We start from the raw sequence: 16,615 nt of genomic DNA, 5'->3' as shown, positions 1-16,615 counted from the left end.
GTTTTAGTGGCAGAGGTAACGCAACAGTCAGAGCCCATCACAGCCGCATCTCCATCCCGACAGCAACCCCCCCGTTCACCCTCTGATTGCGAACAGTCTGCGCACGAGAACGACGCACAGTCCGTCAACCCCCCTCGGACGACAGTACCACACACATATTGGCCAGATACTCGACCCTCGTCACAGCCCACCTTGAAGCTTCCTCCGAGCCAACCCCCGTGCTGCCCGCTCAGCCAACAAGCAATCCATCAATCACCTCGGCGACGCAACTGGACCGTGATTCCTTCCTGGCGCGCATTTCGCCAAACGGACGAACGAGGGTGACATACTAACGAGGTCTTGATCGCCTTGCACTGCGACTTTTCGCAACGTATGATGGCCACAGAGCCCACCGTCGATAGCCCTGCAGATGCCCAGCTTGTGAGTACACCAGAACGTGTCCTAAGCGAGGATTAGCATGGAGACGTTGGCAAAGCTAACTATCAATCTAGGCAAGCTCCCCCAGCTATGGCGGTATCGCCACACCTGTCGTAAACGGCACTGCCAATCACGATGGCATCGAAAACAAGCACATCTCGCAGCTTGAGGACAACCCAAATTCTGCAGATGCGAGTGCAAGCGGAGGGTCGGATAATGAAGCGTCGAAGGTCAGGGATGGCGACAAGAACCACGGGCGCACAGCCTCCTCCGTCAAAAAGCCAGCGACATTCAAGGCCGTCTCCGTCAACAAGACTTTTCTAGCATCCAAAGCGAGCACTCCAACCTCGACCAGCAAAGTTGCGGATAGGCCCAAGGGCGGTTCCAGCACGCCACCGCCGTCAGGCTCTGCTACTCTCTCTTCACGACCTCGTCTGGTGGCCAAGACTGGTAGTGGGGTCGGTAGCTCTGGCACGCGATCATCTGGGTTGAATGGGTCTAAAGCACCGGCGCCTGACGCTGGCGCGGTTTGGAACAAGAACAAGCGTATGTTGAGGGAGAGTGTGTTGGAGCTCATTGTGTACTGACGTTGCTAGCTATTCCCGTACCCGACCCAAAGAAGCTAACCGACGAGGATCTCAAGAAGTATGGCATTCACGTCGCCACTCGCTTGGAAGAAGAGGAAGATACGCAAGGCCAGAGCAAGTGGGCAGATTTGGACGACGATGACGATGACTGGGCACCAGAAGCGATCACATGGACCGATGGTACCAAGACGACACTACCACATACCGACGAGCCTCCAACACCAGCCACGATCCCTGCTCAACCTGCAGTTCCAGAGGTCAAGGAGCCTGCTAAGCCCAAATCGCCAGCCCCTCCATCGACACATGCCCCTCCAAAAGCCTCTAGTGGATTGCCGAGTGGGAAGGGCCTGGTTCTTAGCAAGGCACCGGCCGAGAAGCCCACGTTTGTCGCAAAGCCAACGCCCCCTCAAGTAGCAAAGTCGCCCTGGGCACCACTGCCACCAGTCGAGAAAGCCTCTGCTGTGGCACCAGAATCAGCAGCCCCAGCTTCTCGTGGCTACAACCGAGATGGACCGCCAGCAACCCACCATGGAATGTCCCCTCCTTCACAACCATTGAGGGAGATAGCGGCTGATGATTTCAGTCGCTCTACGTGGCGTGACTCTGGTTCGCACGGCCAGCTATATAACTCTCAGTCCGGGCGGTTTGAATCAGCTCCTGAGCGCCGTGGCTCTCTTCGCCCGGACCAGTCGAAGCAACCGGCAGTCTTGCAGAGGCATGCGGGTTCAGAACAACCAGCCGAGCCATCTGACGCCTTTCAAACATCTCGGTCATCCCAGGAAGGACAGTACGGAAGACGACGAGGATCATCCAACGTTAGCGGCGGGAGCGGCTCGTTCTTCCAGCGTACCGCAGGCCAGGGTAGTGAGGTGCAGATTCCACCTGCAGACACGAACAGTCTTCGGAAACCCTCGTTTGCAGGATCGGCAGAAGGTCCCCTGTCCCCCGCCCTGTCCCACGGGCCCTATCGGGGATACCGGCAGCCTGGAACTGGTTACGGTACTCGTCCGTCTCCGCGAGCTCACTTTGCCACGCCCTACCATGGCGGCCCTCCAGGTCCTACAGGCCCTGGATATGGTCAACAGCCCATGCCACATGCACCAGCCCCTCAAAGTGAGGATGATGTGGCGATGCAGAACAAGCTTATGCGTGAAAGTCAGGAACGCGCGCGAAAGCGAAAGGAAGAGGAAGCAGCCGAGGAAGCAGCCCGCAAAGAGAGAATTCAGAAGAAGCTTGCTGCGCTTGGGCCTGCACCGCCTAGTAGAAGCGAAAGGAGTCAAGCAACTACTGCACCTACTGCCGTCGAGTCTCCTAAACCGAAGCACATTCAACAGCGCGAGCAACCCAAACAGCCCCCTATTCCAGAATCGACATCCACCGAATCTCAGCAGGTTGGTGCCGGCGCTGGCACGGAGTCTCAAGCCGCCGAACCTTCCACGAGTGGCCAACACAACGACGGGCAAATCACCACCGCCCCAGCAGGGCGGCGCCCCTCGCATGGCCATGATAACAGGCAACAACCCAGCTGGCAAAGATCAGGGTCGGGCCAGTCCAGGGCACCTCCGTCTGGCCCAGATGCGTCTACACGGCCTGAGCGATCACAGAATTTGTCCTGGGCGCCGGGCAGTCAAGCTTCCGCGCGCAACGTTTGGGGCTCGCCCAACAATGACAGGGGTCTTGGCAATGGGACATTCAACCCAGATCTTGGACTCATGTCCGATTCCCCTTTGCCGCAGGCTCAGACCGGCAAGACACCTTCCCCAATCGCACCACCCAGCTTGTCGCGGGAGCCATCTCAAGGGCAGCAGCAGCCGTCTGCAGTGCAGCAGAGCCAGCAAGCGCCCATTGGCTCTCGCCCTGGTCATCCACACACGCGATTCCAACAAGCTGGAGCGCCCACCGTTACTAGCAAGTGGGTGAGTGCTGTTGCCGAAAATGATCGCAAGATTGCCGCGGAACGTCTGGCAGAACGAGTTGAGAGGGAACGCCAGCTGAAGGAGCGTGGAATGACAATTGAAGATGCTCGGCCCGCGATTGTTGACACTTGGCGTCCAGTCAACGTGTCTGAAGATGGTCGCCGGCAGCAGATGCCTCCTGTCGTCGAAACCCACCGCCACCAAGCCGGGCGGTCGTGGCAAGGAGCCCGCGAAGGGCAACAGCAGCCCCCTGCCGCCAGACACCAAGTGCCGGGTCCTTCACCCGTTGCAGGAGTAATCGGATCAGGACCAGGGCCTGGCAACTCAATGATCGCGACCAACCACGCCCATGCGCAGTCGAAGACATCTCGATTCTTTCCTACAAAGGAGCCTCGTGGCGACTTGATGGGGGCACCAATATCGCGACCGTCGTCGCCTCAGCTGCCGCCCCCCACGATGGAAGGTCATCCTGCATATGATGGAAGCTCTGCGCACCCGTTGGTGTCTTTGCCGCGCCCCCATCCCGTCGTGAAACTCCCCCCTAGCGGTGTCGCTCCCACCAGACAACAATCCGCCCCAAAGCCGATGTCCTGGGCTCAACCTACCCCGTACACCCCCACCTCGTACAAGGACGCAGCGCGGATCGGTCTCCAAACACAAGCTCAGAGGCAGCAGCCGCAAGTACCTGGTGGCGAAAGGAGCAACACCCCTTGGCAGCAGAGGTTCAATAACTTACTGGGTGTCGAATCCTCGAGCAAGAATGCCTTGGATCACACTATTCCAAAAAGCTCCGCCACTGTATCGCTGCCAGGCAATGCGCGTTTCTCTTATGAAAGCATCGGCAAGGATGCTGCTTCCAAGCCTATGGCAGAGGAATGCTTTGATGAACCAGAAATGGGGTCTCTGCCCCTGGTGAAGCTTCCTCACAATGCCCCTGGAGACCATATGTGGACAGCAGCGGCCGCTCCCCCCCGGAATTTCCCCAAGAGATTCTTGATCCATGCAACTGCAGCAGAGTCTTTTGACTTTGGCAGTGAGATCGTCAATGGAGCCAATTCTGTGCGCATCAGCTTTCCTGGCGGACAGAGTGCAAAATTCGTCACCGTACCATTCGGTCCCAGCCGTGGACGTGGTGGCAAAACCCGTGGCCGTGGAGCTTACCGCGGGAAGGACAAGAAGGACAGTGCTTCCGCTTCTGACACTCACCCCCCAACACCGACCACTCCGAGTACTTCCGCCAGTGCGAATACAGAACGTCCTGAACGCGGAGCCAGGGGTCGTGGCCGGGGTCGAGGAACCTACCGAGGGAGGGGCTCTGAGAATTGGCATCGCCAATCCCCTACGCAGCCTCCCATGCAAGCCTAGATCGCAAACAGCGGTTCTGTAATTGCTCTCGCAGACGCTAGAGCTGTTCGACAGGAGGAGCAGAGCCTCAGCGCCTGTTGTACTCCGTCCGGCACTTCTACTATCCTTTGAACGTGTTTCTTGCGGACAATGTACGATTTGAAGTATTCATTAAGCGATTGATGGATAAGCAAACAAGGCAGGGCGAGTAACACAACTTGCTCCTGCATTTTCTATTTCTTATTTTCCTACCACTACTGGACATCATCGTTCGTGCACTTCTGCGCGACGATTTTGTTACGCTGAAAGGGGGCGAAAGCTTTCCCTGTTTAATACCAAGGGGGAGAAGCTATTCAATGGTCCTTTACCCGACCGACGTTGCACGCCCCAGGCGGGTTATGCGTCGTCCATCCCCTGACACAGTACCAAGCCTTGGCCTCTCATGATGACGACGATGAACGGGATGGACGTAATGAGGGTACAGGTTTGGGTCATGGATGGATCGGTAAATGATTGACGGACAGGCTGTTCCGGCGCATTTACTTGTGAGATAGCTGGCGCTTATTGCAGAAATTTTCAAAATGCTCTCAGATACCATGTATGTGATGCAACGTGGACCATGCCACAACTCCTGACTCCTGCCTTGCATACTACAGCATCCCCGCCATGTCCTGTCATTATATCATTCATCTAAGCAACGTCCCTCCTATGCCGACCTGCTCGTATAGTCTATACTTCTTCGATTGCGCAGTTCGGGTGTATCACGTAGATCACGTCGCCTACGGCGGTAGAGCTGCTGGCCACACCGTCTTCTTGCAAGCCCTCACCTCTCAGAGCCATGAGAATGTTTTCCTTCATCTTGTTAGCATCGTCTGTCGGTGAGATGAATGGTGATGGGTTGGCTTACCTTGACCATCTTCTTGAGCACCATCTTTGCCAATGCCTGCTCGTGGTCGTGGGCCTCTGGCCCATCGAGCTCACTTTCAACACTCTCCAGGTACCATGAGATCAGCTCATTGCCCTCAACACCATCACCACTGTCAGACTCGTCGTCTTTGATCCTCCCAACAAAGGCATTGAGCATTTTGAGGTACTTCTCATACGTGATGGTGAGTTTCCTTCTCTCCCTTTGCTCGGTGGATGGGTCCTCTTCCATGGCGGTATCGCCGTGAGCTTGCGACGCGGCGCGCAGCAGGGTGCTGGCGTCTTCTTGCGTCTCCGCCTCCTCCTCATCTATTTCGACGTCGTCGTATTCTACGGAAATGATGCTTGACCGCAGAAGTGTATATGCCTCAACAACCATGTCCTCGCTGATTGTCGGTTCGCAGTTGACCTTGGCAATGGCCTCGGAGAGACGGATCATACTCTCCAGCTGACGCACAGTGATGCGATAAGAGTTCTTTCCAATGCCACCCTGGACATCGTCCGCACGGAGCTCCTTGTACTTCTCTACGAGAAGCTCCTGGGCCTCGGGCGTGAACACGGGGCGGAACGTGCGAGCATAGCGAATGTATCTCTGCAGTTGCTCGGTGCTGAAAATCGGCTCAACAGCCTCATCGCGCAATTGATGAATGCTGACAATGTGTTCGGCAAGATGGCGGTCGATCTGCTCGTTGCATTCGTCAAGCACGACGAAGAAGAGATCGAATCGAGACATGATGGGGGCAGACATGTTGATGTTGGCACGGAGAGTAGTCTTGCGGTTGTACCGTCCGCCAACAGGGTTGGCTGCCGCAAGAATGGATGTGCGAGCGTTGAGAGTGGCTTGGATACCAGCCTTGGCGATCGAAATAGTCTGCTGTTCCATAGCTTCGTGGATAGCGACTTGGTCGGCGATGTCCATCTTGTCGAACTCATCAATGGCACAGATGCCATTGTCAGCCAACATCAGGGCTCCCGCTTCGATGGTGAATTCCCCCGTCTCTTCGTCTTTGACCACAGCGGCAGTAAGACCAGCCGCCGAGGAAGCTTTGCCGCTGGTGTACACGGCGCGAGGGGCGAATGAGCAGACGTACTTCAGGAACTGGGATTTGGAGGTGGACGGGTCGCCAACGATGCACACGTTGATGTCGCCACGAAGTTGCATACCCTCTGGTGTCTGTTTGTGAACACCAGACACCAGCTGCAGCAGGAGACCTTTCTTGACATACTCGTGACCGTAAACCATGGGCGCGATGGACTTGACGAGTTTGGGGTAGATTTCGGGGTCGTGGGCCATTTTGCTCATTTCCGTGATCTCGCCCTCACTCATGGTGGCCGTCACCGCTTGCTGTGCGTTTTTCACTTCGTCATCCCCCTCCATTGCTTGGTTCTCGGTCAACAGAGCGTTGACCACGTCCGTAGCACTGCTGTCGGAAGACTGGCCCGTGATGTCTGGAGTGACCATGTTGGCGAGGAACGCCATGCGGTAGGTCAGGTCGCGGACACCGAGGGCTTTCAGTCCCGAGACACCACTGCCGCCAGCGTCATCACCGCGTGCATTAGGGCCTCTATCGTCGCGGACAGACATGGGTTTCGACCCGGGGAGTGCCAGTTGACTAACATCGGGTACGACAATGAGGGTGCCAGTGAAGATGCACTTTTCCCCTGCTTTGGCGCGATCGACCATCTCTCCGCGGAGAATAATGTCCATTGTCCGAGGCATACTTCCTGTTGGGATCTCGGCGCTGTTCTCCTGAACACGAACCTTCTGCCAGTCGATGAAAGTGCTTCTGCGAATATCCAGAGCCCAGGCTATTCGGTTGTTGCACGTTTCGTTTGGGCATTGTGTAGGTTCAGTGTAGCGGAAGGTTTGCTCGACGTTGGGCACAACTGTTCGGCAGTTTTCACATGCGAATGTTGCCAGTGACAGTTCCGGACGAACTTCAGATGTCCTTGTGACAGTTCCACAGATCGACAGTAGTTGGCCGATGTTCCCTGACCGCAGCGACCTCAATCGAGTAACGAGGGGCACGTTGTAAATGGCGATTGCGAACAGTTTGTCGGTCTGCTGGTTCTCGTTCTTGTTGTGCGGTGCATCGACATCGTCCTCCGAGCTGAATTGACTAGCGGCCGATGTAGCCAACCGACTTGAAGCTGTAGGCTGGCGGTGATCACGAAAGTACTTCGGCTCGTATTTCGCAATCATGTTGTGTAGACCTGACGTCAAATAAGGCAGGCATCTGTAATAGTTTGTGAAGATAGCGTCTGCTAGGGCGCCATCGTTCCACGTCTGCAGATGTCTGAAATCAACGTATAGCGTTGACAAGCTCTTATTGCTCATCACATGAATGAGCTGGACATAGTACTTGAATGTAGGTATCGCACTTGATCCTTGTGCAGATGGTGTCGCTGCCGCCTGGGAGTCATCTTGAAACCTAGTGACCCGTCAGCTTTGTATAGTCCCAGTCTGCGCACAAACAAAAACGTACTCCTCAATGAACTTTTCAAAGTTACGCTGCACGAGGTCTCCTAGCTTGTCACGAACTTTCTGAACGTGTCTTGCATCAGTTGGCCTCGAGCTCTCCGGTCTCTCATCGTCCATGAATCCATCTCCTCGTTCGCTCGGGTCGAGATTGCTTTCTGAAGGCGGTCCTTGCGGCCTTGCTGATGGAGAGGAGGGAAACCCGTGGCCCCTCGGAGTCGCAGGCGTTGCAACCGAGTGAGGCGTGTCGGCCATGGGGTACCCAGCTTCGCTGGATGCCATATTGAAGGTATCGCGGCGTTCGTGATGCGGTTTAGTGTTGGTGACGTCGTGACATGCGAAATCATGGATTTCGGCATGGGTTTGTGAGGACGAGGGAGCAGAATGGGGTCGAAGTAGTTGCGCGTCAGAAACGCGGTCAGGACGCGTCGAGGGGCTTTTCGATCTCGCGTCTTTAATTGATTGCATGACGCTAACCGCCTTCGGTGGTGCCCTGCAGGGCATATGGGATGAGGTGCCGGAATACAGACTTGGGCCTTGGTGTCATTGACTCATCGTGGCAATTGATTATTATTACATGTATCTTTGCTTAACTTTTGCGCCACGGGTATCCTGTCGCGTGTAGTAGAACCCAAAAGTCTTGCTCAAGAAGTGGCCAGAACTGTTGTAACATATGCCTTCTGCGAGTTGATCTTTGTGTGAAATTCACGGTCCAAGTTTGGCTACAGAGTGACTATAGCAAAGAGAAGCTCCTGCTGAACTGAAAAGCTCAGGTGCACTGGGGTGCTGCTCTGATCGAGTTTGCGTCATGGACCTGTGTTGCGCGTGTATCCAAGCCAGCGATGGTCGTGTCTGCTTCACCTCGAAGGCTGAGATGCCATTATCGTGAGGCGAGCATCCAAGACCATGCTATATGACTGCCTGCCGGATCGCTCATTGCGCCCAGCTAAAGCCGCTGTCGGGTATCTAATCGAAGAAGGGTATATATGCTGCCCTTTGTACGCCTTGTGTACACTACTCAACCACTTTGCCTGAAGGCCCGTATGAATGAATCTGCTCATGTCAGCCTTTTCAGTGTCTTTTTTTCGGCGATGCTCGTGAACTCACCTTATCAGCAATGTTCAACCATTCCTCAACGCCTCGAACAAAACCGTCTGATTCTCTGTCTACGGGCTCTTCATGGCCCCAGACTGCGACCTCCTCAAATGTACCAGTCACTTTCAGGGAACTTGTTTCCACCGTTTTCTTCTCGCCTTCTTCCGCAGGAGGAGCTTCGACTCTTGGCGCTTGTTCAACTACAACTCCACGGTAGGACTCTGGGAGAGGGGTGGTCTCGGCTTTCAGTTTGCGACCTCGGAAATAGGCAGTTCTCTTGCCGTCTGCCGAGCGTTAGCAGTCATCCTGCGACCAAATGGAAAGAAATGTACCTTGTGAACTTGTCGGTGACCAGAAAGTGTCAATTGGGTCCACTGGACCATTGTGATGAATGCGGCAGGGCAGGATGTTGGCCATTGCGCACGGGGTGGCGGCGGACTCTTCAATTGAGAGAATTGGTTGCGACATTGTTTCCTGAGTGTTTTGTCTTCGTATTGATTGAGGGGCTGCAGAAGTCTTAAAAGTCGAATCGTTACTAACTTGAGTCTTGTATTACGTAGTTGGGAAGAGCTCCCGGTGACGCGTCGGAGCGCGTAAAGTGGCTGGATGGAGGGGAGATAAGATAAAGAACCAGGAAAGTCACCCAAACGGCGCCACGTCCAACCTCCGCACTGGGTGAACTGCAGGATTCTTGGAACACAAAATCGAAACTTAGGTCTTCATTGAGTATTCCCTGCCGCTTTATCATATCTGGCCATATGAGTTGTCCATTTTCGTGGTTACTCCGGTGTGATCATTGCTTGAGCAAGATTCGCGCATTCGCAAGGTCGGCCTGCTGAGACGAAGTATCCGTCCGTAATCAGACCACGCTCTCTGCGTGATGATCAGCGATTTGACCGTTCCGTTGGATCACCGATAGGTGGTCAATATGAGCACTTTGAGGTTCGACTCCAAGAAGTGCCGCTCATGACGTTCCATAGTCCAACCTGATGAGACTTCCACTGGAGCATCGACCAAGTATCAGAGGTGACCGACGAAATGGACGGACCGCCTTTGCTGACAGGGAGTATAGAGCGTATATGCCATTTGGCGCCTGGATATAGACATGATGGCCAGCATATGATAGCCCCACATCATGGCTGCTGCGAGTGCCGTATCATTTCTTCTTCTTGACTTTGCTACCCTTTGATATGCTGGCTTGGTTCACTCTCGGGGCAAATCGGTTCGCATGATCGACATCGAAGCCCGGCTTGTGCTTCCGAAATAGCAGCATCGTGACCCTCGCATCTTCGATACTGGAGTGCGCTCCGCTTTGAATCTCAACACCTAGGAGTTCCTGCGCCAGGATCCGCAGAGCCGGTTTCCGTCCATTGCCCAGTTTCCTGAAATTGTGAAATTTCGCAGTGTCGCGAATGTCCCGTACAGGATGACTCAAGGCCAAACACTCGAGGTCATGCTTGAGATCGTGACCAACAAGGATGCGACCATCTAAGATTTGCGCAACATCTTTTTGGACTTCGTCGAAATCCCGAGCAAAGCGCATTTGTTTGGGGCTGATGCCACTCACTGCCGTCCTCCAATTTGTCACTTTCTCCCTGGGCTTGACGTAGGAGTCATAGATCTGCTTTCCATGAAAATCGACAATGCTCACACGTGCCAGCACCGAGTCGTGACCCCCGGGCCCAACGCCGACCATTTCGCAATCGATGGCAACATACTTTCCAATAGTAACATCTTCGCAAAGATCATGATTGATCTTGTCCTTTTCCGCCGCTAGTACCGTTTTTGGATCTTTCAGGCCAAGGTCATACGCCTCAGCTATTGACTCGGCCGAGATGTCATTGTCTGTGGCCCATAGAGCTAACGATAGGGATACACCCTGTTTGGTTTCTGTCTTTGGGGGCGCGCTCTGGACGCCCCCCATTGGGATTTTCGATTTGACCTCGCTCGACCTCTTAGGCCTAGCTGGGCAGACTTGAGTGGTGGTTTTCGATATCTTCGTTTTCTTAGGTTGAGGTGCAGACTCAGAATCTGCTTTTCTTTTGTGAGATGGCTTAGAAGTATTTTCGGCACTGAGCTTAGCTTGGAGTTTCTTCCAGTTCGAAGAGAGTCCTGCCATCATAAGAACACAGTTGAGGGACTTGGAAGCTGTTTTTCCATGCGGTTTGGTCCAACTTTGGACATGGAGACACGATACTTTGATGAGTGTACGGAAGCAGATGAAAGTTCATGGAAATGCGTATAGCGGGGCGCTGCTCTTATCCGATTGCGGGTCGCAATCGACCGCTTGCCGATAAGCTGGCGTCGCATACATTTTGCCATGCTTCCGTTCTTCCAACACGCCTAGCGATTCAGCAACATCCATCAACGAAACCAGCGCCATCGATAATCACCATGGCTGGTGGAGGAATCCCCGGCGACGCCTCTTCAGGCACCGATACTCCCCGCGAGAAAAGCCGCGCGACCGCCGACACTCTGAAGACCGGGTGCATTGCCTGGGTCGAGAAAGATGGGAAGCCGCGGCGCGCGGAAATCCTCAGCATCAAAACCACAAAGTCCGGAAAGCAGTTTTACTGTAATTTTGATAGTTACAATAAGCGATTGGATGAATGGGTTCCCGCAGCTCGAATCGACTTTGAACAGGATGTCGAGTGGCCTCGCCCTGAGCCGGAGAAGACAAAGGATAGCAAGAAAAAGACAAACGACAAGAAGGTCCCGCAGCCTTCTAAGAAAAGAAAGGCGCCTGTGTCAAAGCGAGAGCAAAGTGTTTCCAAAAGGGAGCAGTCTGTCTCCGAAGCTGCGACGCCGCATCCGTGGACCGAATTTGTAGAATCGCAGGATGGGCGCAAGTCAGCATCTCTCGGACCTGACGGCGAAGCTACCGGCCGAGACAGCATCGAGCCCAGCCAGACCCCCGGCGTTGTCGACGATACCGAAGCCGAGGATAAGGATGTTGAAGGGGCCAACGGCCACACCGACGAGTTCAACCGCAAGGAGGAGATTGAAAAGCTTCGGACGTCTGGGTCGATGACGCAGAACCCGACAGAGGTTTCACGAATTCGAAATATTTCCAAAGTTCAATTCGGACGACATGATTTGTTCCCATGGTATTTCTCGCCATACCCAGAAGCCTTCACGGAAGAGGATTGCGTTTTCATCTGCGAGATGTGCTTGGGTTACTACGGCGATCAGATGGAGTTTGTCCGTCACAGGAGGAAGTGCCAGTTGTTTCATCCTCCCGGCAATGAGATCTACCGAGACGACTATGTCTCATTCTACGAAATCGACGGCAGGCGACAACGGACTTGGTGTCGCAATCTGTGCCTGCTCTCCAAGATGTTCCTCGATCACAAGACCCTATACTACGATGTCGACCCCTTTCTCTTCTATGTCATGACTACCAGGACAGATAAGGGAGACCACGTTGTCGGGTACTTTTCCAAAGAAAAGGAGAGCGCGGATGGCTACAATGTTGCGTGTATCCTGACTTTACCACAATATCAGCGCAAAGGGTTCGGTCGATTATTGATACAGTTTTCGTACGAGCTGTCTCGAATAGAGGGTAAGCTCGGCTCGCCAGAAAAACCTCTATCAGATCTGGGTCTTCTCAGTTACCGTCAATACTGGTCAGAGAACATCATCGACACTCTGCTCGACTATAACGAACGGGGAGAGAAAATCACCATCGAGACTATTTCAACAGCTCTCGCAATGACTACGCAAGACGTGGAGCACACATTACAAGTCCTCCGCATGCAGGTTTACCACCGCGGCGAGCACAAGATTGTCCTGCCGGAGAAATTGGTTAAGCAACGGGAGGTACAACGGCAGAAAGTAAGGAGAACTATAGATCCGGAGAAGATCCAGTGGAAACCACCTGTGTTCGCAGCGTCAGCGCGCACATGGGCTTGGTAAGAGGAGGTGCGGGAAAGTCTGAACTATGCAGCGTCAATGATACCCTTGGAATTCTGGTCGCCACAGACACGTCTAACGTGTCATGGTCATGATTCCCGTCCGACGTGTGAATTGACAACGTGATTACGAAGAACAATGTGAACTTGATTAGTGGTCTAAACGGCCTGCTCAAGAATCTAGTGGCAGCTTTTTGTTGCGTTTCATACCTGATTGTAAGCCGGTCTCTGCTGGTGAAATTTACCTACTGACGATACGTTCGTTGACGCGATAAGCTCGACTTCCTGGGAAACCCCACGTCACGTCACGCTCCGTCTCCCAACCAACACTAACCAACCATAACTTGTATTCAACGTCATCCACATCCTCAAAGATAGTGCGCGGTTCTGCCGAAACCGGTAGGACCAAGATACAGACCGAAGCAATCGATCGCCCGTCATGGGCGAACTCGCGGATTACCTGGCCGCCAACGACGCCAACTTTCGCAAGTCTGTGCATCGCTACAACTCGAACTCGTACGATGGAAAGCATACTGACACTTCAACAGGGCCCGTCTCCCAGCCTTATACTCTGACTTTCGTCCTCAGAGAACACTCAACCCCGACGGCTACCGTGCCAACATTACTGCGTGGCAGAATGCTCTTTCACTCCTGTCTTCGAAATCACTTCTACCATCGTCGTCTCCTCTTATTCTAAGTGTCGACAAATCGCTCCTTAGAAACCTCGAGAGTCGGCAATACGGGCAACCCCTTGCGTTAGGAACTGCTATACGAGAAGGCATCCAAGGTCGTGAACTATACCCCCTCAATGCCTTCCTGAAACAAGATCAGAGCGTTTACCATCATGGATGGGGAGAGATTCCATGGAACGTTGCGGGGTGGACCTTGAGAACATTGGGCATCGTTGATCCTTCTCGGGGAGAGGACAGGCTGCCGACTGGGCAATACGTCCTAGTCCAGAACTTGGAGGCTGCAGCGCGAGAACTGAAGTCGGCATTGGCAGCGGGATCATCGGTGTTTGATCGGGTCTTCACCAAAGCGCAATTCCGAAATCAGTTTGCATCGAAACTCATGCCCGGCTATCAACTGGACGAGAAGGACATGGATGTGATATTACGATTTCTGGCTAGGGACACGAACGCAATAGAGTACGATGGCAACATTATTCGAGTCAAGGGACAAAGCCAGGAGGGACCAATTACAGAGCAGGACGCCTCAGTTGCCAGCTTGAAGGAACTCATGGGACGACTCGAGCATCAGGTCACTATATTGAATGAGCGCATCGCTGCTCTTGAGCTCACCGCAAAGGAGGCAGTCGGGAGGAAGAATAGGCTGCAGGCGCTTGCGGCTCTGAAGTCGAAGAAGCTTGCGGAAAGCTCGTTGAGCACGCGCTATGCGACACTCCACCAGCTGGAAGAGGTTGCGCACAAGATACAACAGGCATCCGACAATGCTGCTTTGGTGAACGTCATGGAGTCGAGTGCCGGCGTGCTGGAAGGCCTCAACAAACAAGTCGGCGGTGTCGAGCGGGTCGATGCTGCTATGGACAAGATACGCGACGCGAGCAGTGAGGCAGACGAGGTGGCTGCCATTCTTGCAGAGGGAGGCCAGGCTGTTGACGAAGCCGAGATTGACGACGAACTTGAGGCCATGATGTCCGAGGAAAAGAACAAGGAAGAGGAGAAACAGCAACAAGCAAAGGAGAAGCAGCAAAGGGAGGCGGACAAGGAGGAAGAAGACAGGGTGAAACAGAAACTCAAAGACTTGCCGGACGTGCCTAGAGAGCGCGAAAAGACACCGACTTCAGAGACAGGGTTGGCAAACTTGTCTATGGCGGACAAGGAGGCACCCGTGGGGAATTAGAGGTTTTACGGGTGACTATGTGCCAAAGCCCGCACGCTAGGATACCATAATCTGATTGACCTTAAATGTAATTATAATGGTGTAGGGCCAAATGTTCAAGAACTTCAGCGTCATATGAATAGTGCGCCGCGACCGCTTGCTAGACTTCCAGATGACAGCCTTCCCAAGTAGGGACTGTTCATATTACCTATACAATAAGCAGCTCCACCTCTTTAACTCCTTCGCGCCCCTTGCTGGGACCGGAGACTGAGCTGGAGCCAGATATCTTCTCTGCCGTGCTCTATCCGTATGCACTGTTCAGTCTCTAAGGAAACCTGTCCCATGAGCCCCTGGGTCAAACTGGGCGGGGACCACGTTGTCGCAGTCCTGCCTTGGCCTCGGCTCGCCGTGAGAGGCATTTTGAGCATGATAGGTCCTGCCTGCCAAAGGTATATCCGAAGAAGATTCCGTTACGCGAACTGCAACATGGATTGCTTGATCCTCTTGCTCGTTGGCAGGCCTGGACAACATTGCAACGCCGTCACCGGCAGTTATGGGTACCACGGCCGCCGGATTTGAAGGGAACGGAAGAGATTCCTCTGCTGGTTTTCGTGGTTCATGCTCGGCTGCCGGCCCCCCATCCTCAGGTATCGATTTGGACTTCGCCACAGCGCGGTTTCTCAGCGCCTCGGCAACCAGATCTTTGAAGCTGTCGCCATGTTTCTGGGCCCATGCCACCCCGTCAAACTCCTTGTCCTTCACCATGGTGCCTCTGTTAGCCCCGCCGGTCCTCTGCGCCCTCTCCCATGATTCGAGATCACTTATTAACTGTGCTTTCCTCTTCGGATAGACTGCGTCGCAGTTCGCATTCCATAGAGTGAGAAACTCGCGATGTCGGGACTCGAGAATGGTACGGGGGCCTTGCGTCGATAGACCAAGATCAGCTAGCCTCTTCCGGAGGGCATTGTCTTTGAGCATGGAATAATTCACGGCGGGCAGGCGGTCTTTAGCTTTTTGTTGTGGCTGACCAAAGGCGCCTAGTTGTGGTTTCGGCGGCGTCTTTGGCTTGGGCGAGGGCCCGGTGCATGTGTTGAGATGTGTGAACACTTGCCACTCTTTCATACGTTTTCGGCAACTAGGACAAGACACCAGCCCATCGTCTTTCTGATCAGCATGTCTCTCAACCATCGACGCAAATGACAGACCTGGTTCAGGCTCGAATTCTTCCTCCCCATCAGATATTTGTACGATATCATCCCCCCCTATAGGTTTAGGCGCATACGATGGCATTGTCGCTTTGCCGCTGAGGCGCGCTGAGCTTCTAAGTCTTTTTGACCCCGTCTGCTCTTCCAGTTCCACCTCGTTCGCCTTCCTTTTCGGTGAGCCCGGCGCCCCTCGGCTTCGCGCCATCTCCAGCGTCCTCGACCGCGCTCCTTTCCACGCCTCCACAGCTTCTTCCATGGACCAGTTGCTCCTCAGCTTCATCTCTTGGTCGTTTGCCCGACACAGTGGACACTTCATATCGCTCGCTAGTGCACGGCGGATACATAGTGAACAGAAAGTATGCGAGCATGAGGTGAGCATCGGCGTCGTGTAGAAGTCTTTACACACTTGACAGCGGAGGGCTGATTCGAGGGGCGTCAGGGCCGACAGAGGCGTGGAAAGCCAGTCGGTCGAGTCTGTGACATCGTGCTCGACCATTGTACTGGAAGATCGCGTATAAAGTCGTGAGGATTGTGCGTGGTGGTTTGCGCTCTCTGGAATAATGCAATAGAACTGCGGATGGAGCTGGTCGTCGCGTGGGACGCGTTAATGACCATGACGCCCGCCACTTTTCTCCACGCCTCCCCTACACGTACCTGCAATGTAGCCAGGCTTATGCAATTATGGGGTACTTCGTGGCAGACAGAGTCGAACGCTACACACCGATACATGAATAACACGTGAGAGCGCGTCGCTTCTCGCGTCACCTATCGGAACCTCTTGGTATGCTAGTTCTGTTCATGAAGCTGTTTCCTTTTCCAATGAACACATTGGTTTTGGGAGAACTGAGCCTCGACAAACAGAAAAACTATGGAAGAGTACAAAAAACACCTCGCT

General features: G+C 54.0%; 7 protein-coding genes across 7 annotated transcripts; 3 read left to right on the top strand and 4 right to left on the bottom strand.

Moving 5' to 3' along the window:
• Positions 1-375: 375 nt before the first annotated feature.
• Positions 376-4,285, top strand: F5Z01DRAFT_682933 (uncharacterized protein; the record flags this gene model as incomplete). Its single annotated transcript, XM_046265803.1, has 3 exons — positions 376-420; positions 492-963; positions 1,014-4,285. The coding sequence occupies 3 exons, from the start codon at positions 376-378 to the stop codon at positions 4,283-4,285; spliced, it is 3,789 nt and encodes a 1,262-aa protein (XP_046115769.1).
• Positions 4,286-4,993: 708 nt separating this feature from the next.
• On the bottom strand, positions 4,994-7,949 carry F5Z01DRAFT_676423 (MCM2/3/5 family-domain-containing protein; the record flags this gene model as incomplete). Its single annotated transcript, XM_046265253.1, has 3 exons — positions 4,994-5,116; positions 5,172-7,620; positions 7,675-7,949. 3 exons carry the CDS (start codon positions 7,947-7,949, stop codon positions 4,994-4,996), a joined length of 2,847 nt encoding a protein of 948 aa, XP_046115768.1.
• A 463-nt stretch (positions 7,950-8,412) lies between these two features.
• Positions 8,413-9,600, bottom strand: F5Z01DRAFT_253228 (ribonuclease H2 non-catalytic subunit-domain-containing protein). The gene is made up of 3 exons (XM_046258519.1): positions 9,095-9,600; positions 8,775-9,046; positions 8,413-8,720 (listed from the first exon to the last, which is right to left on the bottom strand). Exons 1-3 carry the CDS (start codon positions 9,228-9,230, stop codon positions 8,682-8,684), a joined length of 447 nt encoding a protein of 148 aa, XP_046115767.1. The 5' UTR covers positions 9,231-9,600; the 3' UTR covers positions 8,413-8,681.
• Positions 9,601-10,980, bottom strand: F5Z01DRAFT_253227 (ribonuclease H-like domain-containing protein). The gene has a single exon (XM_046258518.1). It carries the CDS (start codon positions 10,882-10,884, stop codon positions 9,919-9,921), a length of 966 nt encoding a protein of 321 aa, XP_046115766.1. The 5' UTR covers positions 10,885-10,980; the 3' UTR covers positions 9,601-9,918.
• Positions 10,981-11,090: 110 nt separating this feature from the next.
• On the top strand, positions 11,091-12,782 carry F5Z01DRAFT_662271 (acyl-CoA N-acyltransferase). The gene has a single exon (XM_046263932.1). The coding sequence runs from the start codon at positions 11,157-11,159 to the stop codon at positions 12,675-12,677; it is 1,521 nt and encodes a 506-aa protein (XP_046115765.1). The 5' UTR covers positions 11,091-11,156; the 3' UTR covers positions 12,678-12,782.
• F5Z01DRAFT_662269 (Snf7-domain-containing protein) lies at positions 12,783-14,604 on the top strand. The gene is made up of 2 exons (XM_046263931.1): positions 12,783-13,162; positions 13,222-14,604. Exons 1-2 carry the CDS (start codon positions 13,113-13,115, stop codon positions 14,534-14,536), a joined length of 1,365 nt encoding a protein of 454 aa, XP_046115764.1. The 5' UTR covers positions 12,783-13,112; the 3' UTR covers positions 14,537-14,604.
• On the bottom strand, positions 14,605-16,491 carry F5Z01DRAFT_662267 (uncharacterized protein). The gene is made up of 2 exons (XM_046263930.1): positions 15,721-16,491; positions 14,605-15,675 (listed from the first exon to the last, which is right to left on the bottom strand). Exons 1-2 carry the CDS (start codon positions 16,214-16,216, stop codon positions 14,834-14,836), a joined length of 1,338 nt encoding a protein of 445 aa, XP_046115763.1. The 5' UTR covers positions 16,217-16,491; the 3' UTR covers positions 14,605-14,833.
• Between the last annotated feature and the right edge of the window lie 124 nt (positions 16,492-16,615).

Source organism: Emericellopsis atlantica (genome assembly GCF_019669845.1).
Source record: "Emericellopsis atlantica unplaced genomic scaffold F5Z01scaffold_24, whole genome shotgun sequence".
NCBI lineage: Eukaryota > Fungi > Ascomycota > Sordariomycetes > Hypocreales > Bionectriaceae > Emericellopsis > Emericellopsis atlantica.
This window is presented reverse-complemented; position numbering and strand designations above follow the sequence as displayed.

Excerpts from the sequence above, each read along its gene's own strand:
- F5Z01DRAFT_662267 (XM_046263930.1), bottom strand. The coding sequence starts at position 16,216 with ATGGTCGAGCACGATGTCACAGACTCGACCGACTGGCTTTCCACGCCT. Across the intron at positions 15,676-15,720 it reads AGAATTCGAGCCTGAACCAG|ACGATGGGCTGGTGTCTTGT; the intron begins GTCTGTCATTTG and ends CTGATCAGAAAG.
- F5Z01DRAFT_662269 (XM_046263931.1), top strand. The coding sequence starts at position 13,113 with ATGGGCGAACTCGCGGATTACCTGGCCGCCAACGACGCCAACTTTCGC. Across the intron at positions 13,163-13,221 it reads AACGACGCCAACTTTCGCAA|GGCCCGTCTCCCAGCCTTAT; the intron begins GTCTGTGCATCG and ends ACACTTCAACAG.
- F5Z01DRAFT_253227 (XM_046258518.1), bottom strand. The coding sequence starts at position 10,884 with ATGATGGCAGGACTCTCTTCGAACTGGAAGAAACTCCAAGCTAAGCTC.
- F5Z01DRAFT_253228 (XM_046258519.1), bottom strand. The coding sequence starts at position 9,230 with ATGTCGCAACCAATTCTCTCAATTGAAGAGTCCGCCGCCACCCCGTGC. Across the intron at positions 9,047-9,094 it reads GTCACCGACAAGTTCACAAG|ACGGCAAGAGAACTGCCTAT; the intron begins GTACATTTCTTT and ends AACGCTCGGCAG. Across the intron at positions 8,721-8,774 it reads GGTTGAACATTGCTGATAAG|ATTCATTCATACGGGCCTTC; the intron begins GTGAGTTCACGA and ends TGACATGAGCAG.
- F5Z01DRAFT_662271 (XM_046263932.1), top strand. The coding sequence starts at position 11,157 with ATGGCTGGTGGAGGAATCCCCGGCGACGCCTCTTCAGGCACCGATACT.